Source organism: Mercenaria mercenaria, chromosome 16 (assembly GCF_021730395.1).
Source record: "Mercenaria mercenaria strain notata chromosome 16, MADL_Memer_1, whole genome shotgun sequence".
In the NCBI taxonomy this organism is placed as follows: domain Eukaryota; kingdom Metazoa; phylum Mollusca; class Bivalvia; order Venerida; family Veneridae; genus Mercenaria; species Mercenaria mercenaria.
The window spans coordinates 17,224,071-17,242,519 of record NC_069376.1 but is presented as its reverse complement, the minus strand read 5'-3'; the positions used below and the strand labels follow the sequence as shown (position 1 = coordinate 17,242,519).

The 18,449-nt window shown below is 36.1% G+C and overlaps 2 protein-coding genes across 3 annotated transcripts in view; both read right to left on the bottom strand.

Moving 5' to 3' along the window:
- The window catches only part of LOC123540439 (phosducin-like protein 3), a 478,889-nt gene that overhangs the window by 14,297 nt on the left and 446,143 nt on the right, over window positions 1–18,449 (bottom strand). Inside the window, exon 2 of one of the 2 annotated variants that reach the window (XM_053526211.1) lies at window positions 1,793–1,848. In XM_053526211.1, coding sequence (XP_053382186.1) covers window positions 1,793–1,798 — 6 coding nt within the window. In that variant the 5' untranslated portion in view covers window positions 1,799–1,848. Of the gene's footprint in view, window positions 1–1,792; window positions 1,941–18,449 lie in introns of those variants that run through there. The other variant, XM_045325473.2, reaches the window with a different exon arrangement.
- Window positions 4,667–11,028, bottom strand: LOC123540698 (interferon alpha-inducible protein 27-like protein 2B). Its single transcript, XM_053526219.1, has 4 exons — window positions 11,004–11,028; window positions 10,373–10,573; window positions 7,993–8,179; window positions 4,667–6,063 (listed from the first exon to the last, which is right to left on the bottom strand). Exons 2-4 carry the CDS (start codon window positions 10,568–10,570, stop codon window positions 5,891–5,893), a joined length of 558 nt encoding a protein of 185 aa, XP_053382194.1. The 5' UTR covers window positions 10,571–10,573; window positions 11,004–11,028; the 3' UTR covers window positions 4,667–5,890.

The window sequence follows — 18,449 nt, the reverse complement described above, 5'->3', positions numbered from 1 at the left end:
AATTGCAGCTTGAAATTAGTTGGTTAACTCAGGGGAAGCATGTGAGTTTATTGTGAGTTTCAGTCATTTTGGTTTGGTTGACTTAGATTTTTCTAAAAAGGCCAAATGAAAAAAATCAAAGTATTAAAAAATGGATGAAACTCACAAATGACTTTTATTTATCAATATTTCAAATAAGCCAGTTAGTTTCAAGCTGCTATTGTAAAAACAAAAGTAATTTCAGCAATTTTCATACAATGATACACTAAGTCTATAAATTTATTGATTGAAAACAATATAAATCTATTATATGCAAATTAACAGACAATCTGTAAATATCCCATTTTCTTAGATCATTATCGTAGATCCAAAGAGTATAATTATGTCTCAAATCAATAAGGAAATCAGTCTAGCTGTCTGGTAACCAGACACCTAGCCTACCCCCAGACACCAAGCCTAACCTCTAAGGGCTTTCTAAGCACCTGGTAATCAATTTGTTTATGAATAATGTTATGAATTAATATAATTCATCATATTTTGTTTGCCTAAGACAGCAATATGTATCCGTTGTACACAACTATCAAACCTAAAACTTGATCATTTGTTTTAATTACTGTTTTCTTTACTGGTAAAACCTCCATGGCCGAGTGGTTAAGGTCGCTGACTTCAAATTACTTCCCCCTCATCCAGCTGGCTTACAGGTCAGTGGTTCTACCCAGGTGCCCGCTCGTGATAAAATAATGCACGGTGGGGCACCTGGAGTCTTCCTCCACTATCAAAGCTGGAAACTGTGTCATCAGGTTTTTTATTCCCCTTTGCCCAAATACCGAGCTAATTTTCCCCCAAAATCACAGACCTGGGCCCCTTCACCTCTTGGTAAAAAAAAAACCAACTGCATATATCTATACATATAATACGATGACAACAATATTGCACATAGACATAAAATTTGCCGCAATCACTTCCTGTTTTTTTGTCTTCTCTGGATCATGTGTGACTAAAAATAAGGAAAAGTAAAGAAACTGTTGAAAATATACACAGGTACATGACACATACAAAAATTCCACCTATAGTATATATACTATAATAGAATTTTCGGTAGGCAGTGTTTCTTTTCTATTTTTTATTTATTTTTTCTTTCTTTTCTTCTTCTTTATTGTTTTTTTCCCCTTCTTTTTTGGTGTCTCTCTTTTTTTAACATTTGACTACAGATTTTTAACAGCTGTTACTCTGTTTATACACCGGTAGCGATTGCCGCCATTAATATATTGTTAATCCTAGGCTAAATGGCGGATCATGAACACGATATGACAAGCATGAAAAATCCCTATTTTAAGTGAAAAAAAGTAAGTCTACATCATCATTTATGCATGTCCTAACATATATTTGATGCCTCTTAAATACTTCCGTTATCCTAGCCTATCCTGATAGGGTTGTCTAGGAATATGGTACCCCGAGTCTAGGATTACGGTACCGTAATCTAACCACTGCCTTTTCGTTATGTGTCATGTACCTGTGAAAATATATACAGTCAGTTGAATAACTTCAGTACAATGTAATACAAAACTGCCATACGAATAGCCACTTGCGGGCATTTCATTTTTCTTACGGGAGAGCCCTCTAGACACCCCTGTTCCCTTTATCCGTAGATTACCCCCGTCCCCCAAAAAAACTGCTTCCACGGGAGGGGGGTGTATTTTTCTGGAAATTATAGCTCAATGTCTTTTAAATTTTCGGCAAAATCTTAACATCAGCAAAGACATATTTGCCTTAGCCGTCCAAAGACTATCTTACAAAATACATTATAACATACCTGCATCTTTAAAGACTGTTGAATTTGTAAATTTTCTCAAAACTGTAAAAATAACAACTCGGCATGCAACTTCCGTGTTTAGACTATAACACGATTTTTCTCATAAGATATCAGCAGTAATAATAGTTGATATGTATACCAGTCTGCTTTTTATTACGTCACGGATTTCCTTGTCCATATATGGATATCTGAAAACGAGGTAAGTCATAATTCTAAAAATAACAGCAACTAATACTGGGGTTCCTTATGGGTATTTCTGGGGCAACATAGGGGATGTGGTCAAGAAAAAATTGTTAATTGTTTACCCATTTAATTTTGGGCATGGACGGTCTTACATGTAGCGAGTCACAATATTGCACTTCCCCTATGAGCAAAATTTGGGTGGCTATTTTATAAATTGCGTGCATGTTTTGTGCTTTTAATTAATGGCAAGATCAGGATTCACATACAAGAATAAAGAAAGTTATCAAAGCGAAAGGTTTACATCATCCATGAAAAATAGCGTGCCAAAATCATCAATTTTGCACCTTTTGAACAGTCTACAATGATCCCGCTGCAAGAACACTGTCCAATTTTATTGCATTTCTTAATTTAATAGTCCTTACTGAACGTCAGGACATAAACGGAATGGGGGACCATCCAGCTCGTTTTTTCGGAAAATAACGAAAATGTTCCCGAGTATCAATCAACAAGCACAGAACCCTTCCGTGAATTGAATTTTTCCGCGAAATGGTGTCTCATTGATCATACAAAGCTACCAGCAGTTAGTTTTCCAACTGACATCAGAATTTTACATGTATCGGCTGTATAAATTTTCTAAAGAATTAATAATCATTATCTCTCACCTTAATTTACAGACATCCAAAATCACGATGTTCTCTTTATAACAAATATTGAGGGGGCCAAAATTCGAAAGTGTACCCTGCTACCTTAAGAGATAGACATAGATAGACAGATACCTTAATTTTATTCCTCCATCATTGAAGAGTACCCGGCACACAGTTGAAAACCACCGATATTGCAAAATACATTATATTTTTGGTGTTACAATTACTGTAGATCTCTACTGTAAATGACTCCTGCCAAAAAAAAAAAACATGTCACATCATCACAAAAAGGGAAACTTCGCCTTGTCCTTATCAGATATAGGCCTATCCAATATAAAATACATATTTGTTTATACCTCTTTGATATAGCTCTATATATCATCTTAATTTGAATGCGGAAGCGCAGAGCGCCACGGGTAGGCCTATGTAGAGGAGGCCTACAGGCAGTACAGAGACACTTTGAAACAGTTCTTATTTTGTTTGTAACTCGAAATTTCGAAATTGAAAATCGAAATTTCGAGATAGGTAACTCTCTACCTACTAACGCGAATTCCCTACCTGCTAACTCGAAATTACTTCATACCCCAAATTAGTATATATACGTTACTCGAAATTCCGACTTAATACTTCCTCAAATTTCGATTTATTAACTCGAAATGTCGACCTTCTTAACACGAAATTTCGACTTAGTAGGATATTGCTTTCTTTGAACGTCTGTCCGTCTGCCAAGTACGACAGAGCTTTAGGGGCTAGTGTAATGCATGCAGGCTTCTGTAATTTATTAATTCGTGATACTAGCTAGATATTTCGACTTACTCTAAATTTCGATATGCGTAATTCGAAATTTCAAGATACTACTTTGAGAAATGTAAGTCGAAATTTCGAGTTAGTATATCAAATTTTCAAGTTAATGAATAACACGTGCCGTATTTGACTGTACACAGATGTATATGGTACTGGCCGTGATTATGTACTCGAGTTTGAGGGCCATTTGAATAAAACATAAAATTTATTTTGTTGGGTTTAACGTCGCACTGACACAATTATAGGTCATATGGCGACTTTCCAGCTTTGATGGTGGAGGAAGACACCAGGTGCCTCTCCGTGTATTATTTTACCATGAGCGGGGCACCTGGGTAGAACCACCGACCTTCCGTAAGCCAGCTGGATGGCTTCCTCACATGAATAATTCAACGCCCCGAGTAAGGCCCGGACCCACATCGATGAGGGGAAAGTGATTTGAAGTCAGCGACCTTAACCACTCGGCCACGGAGGCTCCTGAATAAATCATAGAAAGTAAAAATGTAAAGTGGATACATCTACCTACATTTCCGTACCTGGTACCCAGCACATTGGGATTTAGATATCAGTGTGTGTCATACCGACTCTGTATTCAGGATATATATCCATATTCGTTTATAGTATGGGTATATGTTTCATTTGTAGAGGATCGGACCAAAACCTTCCAAATATGGTAGCAAACTCTAAGTTCACTGCTTGCTCGTCTTCTATTATTCTATTATCTTCACTCAAAATCATTAGCTATCCAACATGCTCGATCTTGGTGTTCAAGGGTACTTAAATTCTTTGCCATACGAGCTAAAACCGGATCAAAAACCTTCCAGACTCATACCACTGCTAAAATATTTCAAGCACTCGGCGACCATCTTACATCATCATACATGTGTAATCCGACAATATGTGTAGTTTCACTTAAACGCATTTACAGGCTAGTCCCTTCAATTGAAAACTGTTACAGGAGTTATCCGTACAGCAAAATACAGCATTTCATAAAATTTCAAAGGGCCGTAACTCCTAAATCTGACAATATGCAGAAGTTCTGTTTTCAATGATACTATTTTTTGCAAGTATGGGCCGGATCTGTTCAAAACTGCAATAAGAATTATTCGGACAAGCCTTATATCAATACTGGGCAACATACAGCATACTGTAAAACTTCGAAAGGCCATAACTCCCAAACCGGGTTTGAAATATTCATGTCCTAAAGATATGCGCAAGTTCATTTAATAAAGTACAGAGTACTAAGTCGGTTTTTATTTTATTCCCATTCAGAAAAATCACAAAATACAACAAACAAAACTGAAAGACAAAGTAAATGCTAGACTACTATGTACAGAAATCTGAGAGACATAACTTCCTATAAACTCTATATCTCTTCATACTTTTCCCACATCAAATTTTATATAATATGTACATTGTAAAAAAGGAAGAATGAATAGCTGGACCAGTAAGCTTAATAAATATTGTAGAATACTGAATTCGACTGTCCTGAAATATCCACTGACACACCTTCTTTTTGAAAATATATCAATCATGGTTCCACGTTAGATACAAATCACTTTTTCACTATCTAATAGCACTACGAGTGTGTCATATATTTCCTCATCTTGCTCCATTATGATTTTAGTACGCATAAACACACACAAATTACAAACAATATTTCAAAATTGAAAATAATCATATTGCAACATATTGCATCATCGAACACATTTTATAAATACATGTAAGCAGATCTTCTGGCCGGCGTTTATCTATTTTTCTACTGTTTGATCCACGGGATTTTTTTCGTATTTTTCTTAAATTATTTTAAGAAATCCAATTACACTATTCGTCATTTTAAAGGTATCCATGTAGTTGTAGTAATCCTTCGAATATTTTTTTTTTTACTTTTTGGGCAAAAATATAATTGTTATTGTAAAACTTTGTTCAATTAAAATTTTCAAACATGTTTGTTCTTTGTTTTAATTTGATAAATTTTTTTACAAGTACACGTTGATTTTATACTAAGATATTTCATAAAATTCGCTCAAACTAGTCAAAAACTAGAGCCATACATTAATTGCAATTTTGAAATGGCCATAAATCACAATGGAATAAAACCCTATCATTTTTTTATGAAAAAATACTGGGAATACATCATTGGAGTTTTTAAGCTTTATAACAATGTAAAATAGTACTTATATTAAAGGAAAATCAAATGAAAAAATACGGATCAAACCACAAGAGCCTGAAAATCTATCCATTAGCCACTAAAAGTCTTTTTATAAAAAAGACCTCCTCTATATTTTTTATATAGAGGGTGGACTTTTTACATGATAATATATAGACTTGTATTATTAATAGAATGTCAGGCTCCTGTGATCAAACAGCAGGTATGCAAACAAGCCAATTAAGTAATGTTATTGTTTTTGAATATATGTAATGAACACATTTCTCGTAAAAATCACATCTTTAAGGAATACTTTGTTATTCACATAACGTTGTCCGGTTTGTCGTCACTCAACTTTTCTTGTATTTTGTTTTGAATTCGACTCCCTGCCTCTGCGACCCCCGCGGTGGCAGTTGTGACAGCTGTAAAGATTCCTACATTGGCTGCGGCACTTACACCGGCGGCGCCGGCGGACTGTAAAACTGCGACAACGCCTAAATAAAGAAAAAAGATCTGTTTGTAAAACACATATGGCCCTCAAGATGGCCTGTCATAGGCAAGTGAGTATGTGATGTTGTATGCCGTGACCTTGATTTTTGAACAAATGACCCCAGAAACAACAGGGGTCATTTACTGACAACAGGTAACCAACCTATGAAGACTAACCAAACCAAAACTTTCTTTAATTATAAAACGGATATAATTTCAGTCTAGAGTTCGCTGTAACTTGACCTTTGACCTAGCTGCTCCCTTCCCCGTCGGGTAATCATCCTATGACTCTTTACGACTGTAGACCAAAGAGTCCTTTAGCTCATCAGCGGAAACTGTTTCTAGTACCGACGTCGCTGTGACCTTCACCTCTGACCTCATCCCCTACCCAAGAAAATAATCATAACCATCATCCTACGAAGCCCAAAGCGTTTATTATTTATTACGCGGAAATCGTTTTCAGTCTCAAGGTCATCGCGACCTTTACCTCTCACCTTCTGGCCCCGTGTTCACAAAACAATTTCCGGCCTCAGCTGAGTTTGAGTTTGAAATTTTAATATCATTTCTACTAAAACTTCAAGGTTAAATTCCAACTGAGACTGATCATCAGTACGGAATAGTCACTTGAAAATAGTCATTGACTTAAAATTTAGTTTCAAACATGCTATTCAGATATAAATGACAAATAAAGTTTCATGATCAAACTCAGCTGAGACCGAAAATGTTTTGTGAACACGGGGCCAGATCAGCTAGCAATCATGTAAAGATGTTCTGACTATTTTGAAACTAAACATTCTCTAGTTATTGATCAGAAATCAAATCGGAGTGACCGGCAAGAGTAAAACAAAATGCCCTTTGTTCTTCGAAGCGTGGGGTGGCATGAAAACTGTATAAATATCACATGATCACAGTCTAAAACAAAATTTTTGCATATATTTTTTAGATAACTTCAAGTACAAGATATACATAAACTTTAGCCGACTCTCTTTCAGGTACAAGTACCAATCTCTTTATCAAGTAAGGGGCCTCCATGGCCGAGTGGTTAAGATCCGGCTGACTTGAATCACTTGCCCCTCACCGATGCGGGTACGAGCCTCACTCGCGCGTTGAATTCTTCATGTTAGGAAGCCATCCAGCTGGATTACGAAAGGTTGGTGGTTTTGACAAGGTGCCTGCTCGTGATGAAATAATGCACGAAGGGGCACCTGGGGTCTTCCTGGGAAGTTGCCATAATAATGAACTCTAATTGCGTCGGTGCGACGTTAAATCCAACAAAAGTGAATAAATCACAAGCAAACTTATGTTTGTCTAAATTAACTATCATATGCTAAAAGCTTCTACTAATAGAAGTAAATCTTTCTCACTGCTTTTTTTTTTATTTAACGTCGCACCGACACATGACAGGTCATATGGCGACTTTCCAGCTTTAATGGTGGAGGAAGACCACAGGTGCCCTCCGTGCATTATTTCATCACGAGCGGGAACCTGGGTAGAACCACGGACATTCCGTAAGCCAGCTGGATGGCTTCTTCACATGAAGAATTCAACGCCCCCAGTCAGGCTCGAACCCACAAGCGACCTTAACCACTCGGCCACGGAGGCCCACTTTTTTTTTTCACTGTTTTTTTTATGATATTTAAATACATGTAGTTTATAAGGAAAATGCAAAATTCACTTGCATTCTCTACACTGCAACAAGTAGTACCTTAGAAAGAAAATTATTAACTTGGGCGCGAAAGCAAATTGTATACGTATAAAATGCATGTTCTTAAATCTGAAATAACGCAATATAACATGTGAAACGTAAGACTTAGATATAAAGTGCCATAACTCTACCATTATTGCGTGAATAATTGCCGAACAGAAAGGCGTTTTATTGTGACGCGTGGTCACATATTTTGGTAGTCGCTAAGGAATAATTCAAAACATCTTACTTCCGGCTACAACGCCACCGCCATTTGCAATTGCAGCAGACGACATCATACCAGCAGCCCAAGAACCACCCACAATGCCACCTGCACCAAAACCTATCGCACCCAGAGCAAAAGGTGCGGCGATAACTGCTGTTACACCAAGAGCTGCACAGGGTAGCACTCTTCTTAGTAGAACCTTCTTTAATATCTACAAAATAGATAAAGAACTGTATTAATTGTGTCTTTTATTACGGTATCAACTGACTCCAGCGACCTTGACATTTAGGATACCAGAGTCATTGTCAATCTGATGTCAGATGCTATTGGCAGTTGTAAAAATACAGTAGTGATGATACTAAGGACAGCAATTAAATGAGAAACCTGACGAACACTATCACAATATCTGACCCAAGTGACCTTTACCTTTGGGATACTTGAGCGTCAACCAAGATTGACCATTTGATGATGATATTGGTGGTAGATCTAGTTATTCTTCAGTATTGATGGGACAGCAGTTAAAGAGATACCTGACCAACACTCTCATAATATCTGACCCTAGTGACCTTGACATTTTTGGAAGCCTAACTCATTGGGCTTATTGGGATGACTTATTTTATTATTCTACATTCTACAGCTGCCATAAGTGACGAGACAGGGGCAGTCAAATGTTACTACCCTGTCCTTTAACGCCATATTATTTGGACTAACATTTGGAATACACTGGAGCCTTAACTAAAAGAGTGATCATTCGATAATGATATTGGCAGTAGTTAAAATACAACAGTATTGGTACTGGGAACAGCAGTTAATCACAATATTTGACCCCAGTGACATTGACCCTTGGGATGGCTGAGCCATAACCAAAAGACTGACCAATAACATCTGTAGTAAAAAACAAAAAGTAGGGCCTAAAATAATTGTTTGTTTCGGGTAACCCGATTGTACCTAATTAAACCAGCGTTTTTTGACGATTCTGTTACGAAAATATAACGTATTAATTTTCGTAATACACAATACACAGCGTGTCATCAACCAAGGGATTAGCTATTGAGAAAGGGCACGAGGAATAGGAGAACAAATAGCACTACAAAATGTATTTATGTTTGGATGCGGAGGCTTACATCTGATTTGGTAGTGATCTGCCTAAAAGGCAATGCCCGGTATTACACGAAAATTACGCATCATTTATTGATTTCGCACATATACATGTATATAAACCTGATTTACACATGTTCGTTTCTTTATGACCGGAATCAGGACAGTAGTGTCAAAGTAGCCATTTTAAGTTATATTTTGTAGCAAAGACTTTGGAATGAAAGATTGACGGGACATCCACGATAATTTCCAAGAATTTTGCAATCATGGACGTAGATTGATTTTGGCAAATTCCGACGAAAAACTGCCATACACAAGCAAAAATCATTGGTAGACTGTTTCTTTGATTTATAAAGCCATTTTATTTGAAATACAATTCTGTGGCATATGCTAAAGAATAAACTGAATAATGGAGGGCATTTAAGACTACGATTTTTATCAAAGATTTTTATAATAGTATGTTTTTGTATTTAAATTCCCATTTGAACTACACAAGAGCAATTTAAACCAAAACAGTTCTAGGGGAGGCCCATTTTAATCATTTTAATTTCAAGTCATTATCTTGATGTACCAAAGATATGTCCATAAACGAACCTTTCGAAAAAAAATAACATTAAAATAATTCCAAGTATAACAACTTGATGACCTTGACCTTGGGTATAATGGGCCCAGCCCCTGCAGATACTTTGTTTGCAGTAAGTTACAGTAAGATATAAGCAATAGTAACAAAGAAAAAACAAAGGTTGTCGCAAAAACATTTAACCAAGAAAGCTCACGCCGACACCGACGCCGGGGTGAGTAGAATAACACCCCTATTATCCGAATAGAATAAAATTGCCTACCTACCCTACCTAGTGATTTCTAGGCCGTTACCCTAAACAAACAATTTTTAGGCCTTGTTAAAATACAGTAGTAATCATGGTAATGCTACTAAGGACGGCAGTTAAGGAGAAATCACAATATCTGACCCCAGTGACCTTGACCTTTGGGATACCTCAACCAAAAGATAGACCATTTGACAATGACATTGGCAGTATCGTTTAGTTAAAATACCTAACCATAAAACTCTTGTCCTACATAGCATACCTTTAAGGCAATTCTGCACAACTGAAAAAGCAGTTGATGGCGTTTATAGATAATTTTGGCTCTAGGACAAATAAGAAGTTCCATCCATGTACTGGACACCTTTGGGTGTTTTCAAATTTTACACTGTAGAAAAAAAATCATTGAAACCTGAATGTTATTATAGACATCCCCGGAAGTTAACACAGCCTGACTGAAGTTTAACGACATCATCGAAACTTACCGATTCAGTTCCAGGTTCGGCATTTGGTTTATCCGGATCTGGTTTGTCCGACGTTTTTCCACTTTTATTCGACTTTTTGCATCTGACTTCGTCAGACATGTCCTCTTCCGATGTGTTTCCAGAATCTGAATCTGAATCTCGATCTTCATCTGACGATTTACAAGGATCGAAATCTGCCATTTTCCCAGGACAGGACATTAACTGAAAATATTTCGAAGCGGTGAAAATTCGTAATAACCGTGAAAAATTCCACTGCGTTAAGGCCTAAGCCATCTGAGATCGTCGAATCAACATGGGAAATGCACGGGGATCAAAAATAAACTAATAATGTTGGAAATATGTCTAAGTAAATTGTAAAGTATCAATGACACCCAAAAGCGTGTCCCAACAGTGTACTAGAAGAAAATGCATAAAAAATTTCGTATCGAATTTGGTACCGTGTGTCACTCATATTTATACAAAATACATATTCATCAATCAAGGATATTATGTAAGTGTAAATGAGCTGAGCGTTAGTTTTCAAAGAAAACATCGTTAAAGTGTGTAACACAAATCACACGTGTTTCGATTTTTTTACAAAAATATGTCCGCCATGTTTTCTTCAGTCAATGAAATAAAAGGAGTATTTTACCTTATATTTCCTTATAGAAATATGTCCTTATAGTATAATACGATTCACTTTCTAATCTAAATAAAGCATCATTTTTATAACTTCCCACTGTCCGGTCTTTCTTATCAATTAACGATCTCTCACAATTACAAAATAAAACCAAAGTATCATCAAAATTATCAATTTACACGGCTTCATGGACATGACGGCCTATAGTCATAGCCTCTATGCCGTCCAAACAATACAAGAACGTAAATTTCGTGCTTTCCGACCCTCGTGATAATATGTAAACTTTTGTAATTTAAGGTATGGTGTATTCTGACGGTAAACATCATTGAGGGTATCATTTATGTTGACGAAATTCCTTTATTATATGCAGTTGACCATAACCAACTCACACCTACAAGGAACTTTAATTACTTGATCCCACAATTTCATACGCACTATCATTCTAACTCCCTTTTTGCAAGAACAATTCGTTCCTGGAATGGTCTTCCCCAACACATCCAGTCCAGCCCCAGTTTGATTCTATTCACTGAGGGGCCGACGTGGGATCGAAACCTCACTTGAAGTGTAAAATTCTTTATGTAATCCATTCAGCTGACTTATCGAAGGTTGGTGTCCTTACCTAGGTGCTCGCCTGAGCCTGAAAAAAAATGTCTTGAGGGGCACCTGGAGGCTTTCCCCACCAACACAACCTCAGGCTGGGAAACGTTAATTGTGTCGTTTCGGTGTTACTCTAAGACCAACAAAACAAAACAGATAAACAATCTTCCCGTTTCAGTTTAACGTCAAAAAATTACTATTAAACATCAGCAGTGAAGTAGAAAAATAGCGCTCAGCTCATTTACGCGTATAAGTTCAGCTTTATTATGTATGTTATATAGTTTTTCGCATTTATGCTTGATGACATAGAATACTTGTTAAGAGTAGGGTTTTTGAATTACTGGAGCAGTACAACTGTTTTGTTAAAACTTGTATTATTTCAATTTATTTGTTAAAACTGTCATGATTGTGATGCAAATAGCAATAACCGCAGGAAAGATAACTCCTGCAAACACTTGATTCAGGATTTCCAAAAATGTGACCACAAAAAAATTGGAATGCTTGCTTTCACTTTTTAAACCTAGCTTATTGTGTTGCATGTATATGAGATAGGGTATCTTAAATACTGTACATATGATTTTTAAGACAGGAAAGTGTGCAGATTGGAAATTATACACTGTTTTTCAAAGTGAAAGTAGCCTACCATGTATTTGAATGGGACTACAATTTCATTTTCATTTTGCGCCATCTCTCTAAAGAAACTAGGAAAATCTTCCTTTCTTGTAGATAAATGAGTCAAATTAAAATAAATCAAATACATGCAACAGAAAAAATGCAATAAGCTGCAGTCACTTTTTGCATGTGTTACGTATCAAAATTTAGCCAATCTAGGACATGACTATAACACCTCATATCTTTTATGGCCAAAAGCACAATTGATTTGTCATTCATACACATACAAGTGTCCAAAAACTTTTCATCTTGTTATCAAAACTAACAAAAAAGTGGTGACTGTTGCTAAAGTAGGGGCCTAATATAATATTACCATCTTCCAACTACATTATATAACTTTACATTTTCACATATTTGCACACAGTTAGAATTATATTGTATTTGAATTGTTTGAACTGCGTAGATTGTTTTGTACCCATGCCGATGCCCTTGGGGGGCCTTGTGATTATAAGTATAATCCTGGAACAACTGATACGGGGACTGGAATGCGGCATTTATCTTATCTTATGCTGCCGTCCAATCGAAGCATATGCCGAAGGTTATTCTGCTATTACTCACACACTAGTCTGTGTTCAGACCCTATGTTTTGTTCACAGGAGATAACTCCTGAGGCAATACAAATTTTGTATCATTATGTCCCTTTTATTCTCAAAACATACGGTCTGTGCAAATCTGGTTTGAGCATCTCCGGATATCCTGAATCCTGGAGATCGACCTTTATCTAAGGTCAAGCTATTACAGCTGAAAATGATCATGTTACATGACCTGGTGGTTCTGGGATATCTATTGCCATTCACACATGTTTATAAACAACCCATTGATCTGTAGATTACAGGGAGCACTTTTGGTAAAAAATATTGAACTAGAAAGAATACCTAATGATTAATTGATATATAGTGGATTAATGCTGTTGTTAAACTTTTTAGATATTATGTATTCTTTGTTTAAATTTGAATGATTTATTAAAAAAAGATGTTGCACAGATGAAAATGCTTCTATATAATAATTCATGTCTTAATTGCTAAAATAAGGAAATGCTGATTATAATCTACAATGGATAAGAATACCCGGCAATTGGAGTTTTAAGAACAGAACTAACACCTTCCTACAAAACAAAAATCATGTATAATGTGGGAACTTGAAGTGAAACTGCTCCCAAGGGACAGGAAGAAACTGACAACAGTTGGCAACCAAAACAATGATTTGGGTGTTTTATGAAACAACTGAAAAATATATCTGCCTATCACTGATCTGTTTCAATTCATTATTCTAAAATAAATTTCTTTATTTTGAAATAAATAAGCGTGATCTGTAAATAGTTTGCTTTGAATTTCTCTTTCTTGGTTTTCATTGACTTATTATGTACAACTCGCATGAAAGGGAAAAAATATAAGAGAACATCTGGAAAAAGGAGAAAGTCGTTTCCTAAGTCTCCTTTTCAGCCGCAGAAAGTAAACCAGTTTAAATCAATAATACAGTATGTTCTTTTTGCCCAGTTTTCCTAGTAGAAACTACTAGGGCCCTTGCTTACTTGTGAAGCAATTAACCTTATCACTATAGCAGTAAAATTCCTGTACCATGTAGAGTTATGGGACAACAGTTTTCCTAGTAGAAACTACAAGGGCCCTTGCTTACTTGTGAAGCAATTAACCTTATCACTATAGCAGTAAAATTCCTGGCCCATGTAGAGTTATGGGACAACAGTTTTCCTAGTAGAAACTACAAGGGCCCTTGCTTACTTGTGAAGCAATTAACCTTATCACTATAGCAGTAAAATTCCTGGCCCATGTAGAGTTATGGGACAACAGTTTTCCTAGTAGAAACTACAAGGGCCCTTGCTTACTTGTGAAGCAATTAACCTTATCACTATAGCAGTAAAATTCCTGGCCCATGTAGAGTTATGGGACAACAGGTCATCACAATAGTGATTTATTGTGGTGTATTTGTATCTGGATCATTTTGATAAGGTGAAACAGTCAAAGTCAGATGAGCGAATTCTGTTAAAGATAAGAAAAAATATCCTTATGATTCACATCATTTACATAGTTTACACGATTTTGAAGAAAAAACACGTATCTTTAATTTACATGTTGCTGTTTTGAAACTTTTGATTTTGAGATGTACCAATAAATATTTATATATAACTTAATAATTGTTCAGCGAAATATAGTACAGTCCAACTTTGTTCAAGTGCTCCAACTTGCTCGGCCATGTACCAGGCTGGACATGATTAATTCTGCCTTTGCGACCAGTGCAGATCATGATTAGCCTGCATATTCTTGCTGTCTAATCATGATCTGCACTGTTCGCCATTCAGCCAGTATAATTTTGATAAACATCCTTTTTAACAGTTAATGGTACTGTTCTAATTGAAAGATGGACAAGTTCATTATAGAAATTTAACAGTGTAAGGGTTAAAAGATTTGCTTTGATAGATGATGTAATAATGTCTTATTAGTGCTTCAAAATAGTTCTATTAGCTTTAACATGCTTGGCATCCGCATAAAATACTAGTATGACGGTATATACTAATGTGTCAAAAGTGTAAATGCGTCACTAAATGATATTCGTTCTAAAAAATATCTTTATATATATATTGTTGTGGGCTTACTTTGCAAATGCATGGCTTTGAGGCTGTGTTTGTGGTGATGTGCTTCCAAGAAATCTACCGTTACCTATTATCTTTTATAATTCATTGCTAAAACGTATTATAAATGAACATGGCATATCTGTCGTGTTCTAACCAACAAACAAAATATCCAAAAATACACAAATCTAACAGAACATAAAAAAGAGAAATAACAGAAAAATCTGAGGTCTAACTGGATTTAGAACGCATATCACGTCAAACTATGTATTTCAGGCCGTACCATTTCATTTCAAACCACTGTTTGTGGTTCCCTTATCTTGCCATCCAAATTAATTGCCTTATGTTTTCAGTTCACTTAGAGATAATCATCTTTAAGATATGTAAGTGCTTTTTTGCATTGTTTTAAAGAAAAGAAAATGATATTCAAATCACTGAACTTAGCGCAAATATCGGTTAAAAACCAATAATTACCGGTATGTTGTTAATACTAGGTAGATAAATGGTTTATAGCGGTGGAAGAACAATTCATCAGATAATAGTTTGTACTGTTTTTCAAGGAATTTGTTTAATTTTTCAAAGTTTCTTTTTAAGAGTTTTACTTCAGTTTAGACCACAATTACTGTATGTGCTTGTGAACAGTTGTAGAAAATATTATAAGTCTTCTTATAAAAGAATGCATTAGATAAGGGGTTTCACATTCTGAGTACATTTTCGTATGTTTTTACTGAAAAGGGGAAAATCTGGGTGAATTCGCCAGTTTCACAATAGATACACTACTTATTTGGCAGATGTGAAATAAGTACATGAACTTGTTAAAGGACGTGGCTTAAAGAAGCTGCATAAAAATTTTGGGTATTTGATCTTTTCAAGGAAAAATAAGTTTTCTAATACCACTTGCATTTGGTCTCCATTAAATGTTCATTAACATTAAGTCACTGTTAAATTTTGATTGGAAGGTAGGTGCATTTTCTTTCGGGTGGTTATCAAATATTCATGCATTAAGGCTTTCATTGCCGGACAGTTACATATTGTGTGTTTTTGTTTAACATAAAATTGACAGGAAAATGTGTCATTTGATGATTTTCCAGCCTTTCTGGTACTAGAGGAAGAATCCAGGCGCCCGCCAGGCACGTAGGAAGCATTTTTAGAGTGGGGGCGGGAGGGCGGCACAGATTTTGAAAGTCAGCCGACCCATAACAAACCCAGTTCCATGAAATGTTTAACAACGTTTTTTAAAAAAATATTTTGGTTGTTAAAACATCAAAAACAATTACAAAACTGCAGGGCACGGCTAAAATTGACTCGTTGTCAAAAGATTGCTAAGAGAATTAACTTAATTGGTCAAATTATTGGGAGGGGGGCGCCCCCCCCCCCCCCCCCCCCTGTTCTTACGGCCATACCCCTCCATGCATGGTACAAGAGGAAAACATCAGGTGCCCCTCCATGCATGGTACTAGAGAAAGACCTCAGGTGCCCCTCCATGCATGACACCAGAGGAAGACCCCAGGTGCCCCTCCATGCATGGTACCAGAGGAAGACCCCAGGTGCCTCTCCAGGCATGGTATTAAAGGAAGCCCAGGTGCCCCTCCATGCATGGTACTAAAGGAAGACTCCAGGTGCCCCACCATGCATGGTAATAAAGGAAGACCCCAGGTGACCCTCCATACATGGTTCTAAAGGAAGATCCCAGGTACCCCTCCATGCATTGTTTCAAGCACAACCATCCAACTAGATGGCTTCCTCACCCGAGAGTTCTGCACCACAAGCAAGGTTTTCAACCCACAGGGGTGAGTTTAAACTCGAAACTCACTTTTCTAACTCGAAACTCACTCGAAATTCACTTTTTTAACTCAAAACTCACTGCTCAAAAAACAAAGAAATCCTCAAATTTATTCGAGCTATAGGTAGTTCGAACCAACTGAATTTCAAATATAATTAGGTAAGCTTTCTAGAGAAACATGATGTACTACATATCTTACTTAGCAATTGACTAAAGAAAGTATGGAGATGCTATAAATTACAGTTTTATGCTTATTCAAAAAAAATCACATTAATTGTAAACGGTATGAACTCAACGCTTTGTATCCATAAAACCCTTTTATATATACTACAAGACGGATATAACAGTCAAAACATGTTTTTACTGTGTTTTTTTGCCCCTAAAAAGTAACTAAATCTGGGAGATTAAGATGGTTACTAACTAGAAAATTTTAATACAATATTCAAAAACACATCATAAAATGCATATATAGTAGATCTATATTGCACATACTTTTTCAACTTAAAAAATAAAGGACAACGAACATCATTAATTACGTTGTAAAACTTCTAATCCCTTCTCTATAGCTGAATCCATTGTTAAAATATTCATTCTGCCTATGACTTCTTTTCTTATTATGCACTGTGCTATTAGATAAGACTTACTGGTATCAATAGTATAAATAGTATATACATATTTATTTAATCTAACCAATAAGAAGACTATTATGATAATTAATATGATTTCATTTAGGAATTATTGTTTTTATGATTGAAGACAAAGGGCAATTCTGACCTTTTCAATTTTTTGGTGTATAATCAAAAGTGGCCTAATTAAAATGAACGACAAAATTTAACCTCAGCTCATGTGCTCACCACCTGTTAACTAAATGCTGATTAAGATCTCTATCCATAGGAGAAATTTATTGCAGTGTGCCATACTGTGTGATCGGTCAGCTTACGGTTTATCATGAGATATCGGTCAAAAGCTCTGACCAGAGTTTACCAGACTAGATAATCAGAGCCAAGACTGATGAAGTCAAAATATATAAAAGAATTATTTTTTTCTAAAAAAAAGATTATCTAGTCGGTAGCCAGACTACTTTTTGTGGTACATGAACACACCCCAGAAGTAGTTCACTTACTTTATTTTCATTGGCTGACCTCTTGGTAGTCTAGAGTTTCTGAATAAAAGCAGACACGATCTTATCAGTCTGTGGTAATCTCCTGTTGTGAGACAAGCAACATGTACACTGCAGTAGATTAATTTATCACCCCTTAATAGCCAGGTGGAAAAAAATTGCAATATTATCTATGCAACTACTGATAGATCTTTTTTGTGGTACTCTAGAAGAAAAAGTAATGATAATTATTTCAATAAATTTTTAATTAGTTCAAAATGAACTTTTCTGCAAGGTGCATGAATACATTATATATACAAGTTGCATTACAATACATGTTTTAATCCCATTTGTTTTGTTACCTATCTAATTAAGTTTATTGTAGTTATTGGTCATAAAAATACTTATCCATTAAAATATTCTTTTTCTTTTTTCTTTTTTTTTTTTTTGGATTTAACGTCGCACCGACTCATGATAGGTCATATGACGACTTTCCAGCTTCAATGGTGGAGGAAGACCCTAGGTGCCCCTCTGTGCATTATTTCATCACGAGCAGGCACCTGGGTAGAAACACCGACTTTCCGTAAGCCAGCTGGATGGCTTCCTTACAAGAAGAATTCAATGCTCCGAGTGAGGGTCGAACCCACATCGATGAGGGGCAAGTGATTTGAAGTCACCGACCTTAACCACTCGGCCATTAGGAGGCCCCTAAAATATTCT

What these genes read in the sequence shown, in the direction of transcription:
- LOC123540698 (XM_053526219.1), bottom strand. Translation starts at nt 10,570, where the DNA reads ATGTCCTGTCCTGGGAAAATGGCAGATTTCGATCCTTGTAAATCGTCA. An exon ending in CCGAACCTGGAACTGAATCG is followed by an intron (nt 8,180 to 10,372) that starts GTAAGTTTCGAT and finishes TCTATTTTGTAG; the next exon opens with ATATTAAAGAAGGTTCTACT. An exon ending in CGGTGGCGTTGTAGCCGGAA is followed by an intron (nt 6,064 to 7,992) that starts GTAAGATGTTTT and finishes TTCTTTATTTAG; the next exon opens with GCGTTGTCGCAGTTTTACAG.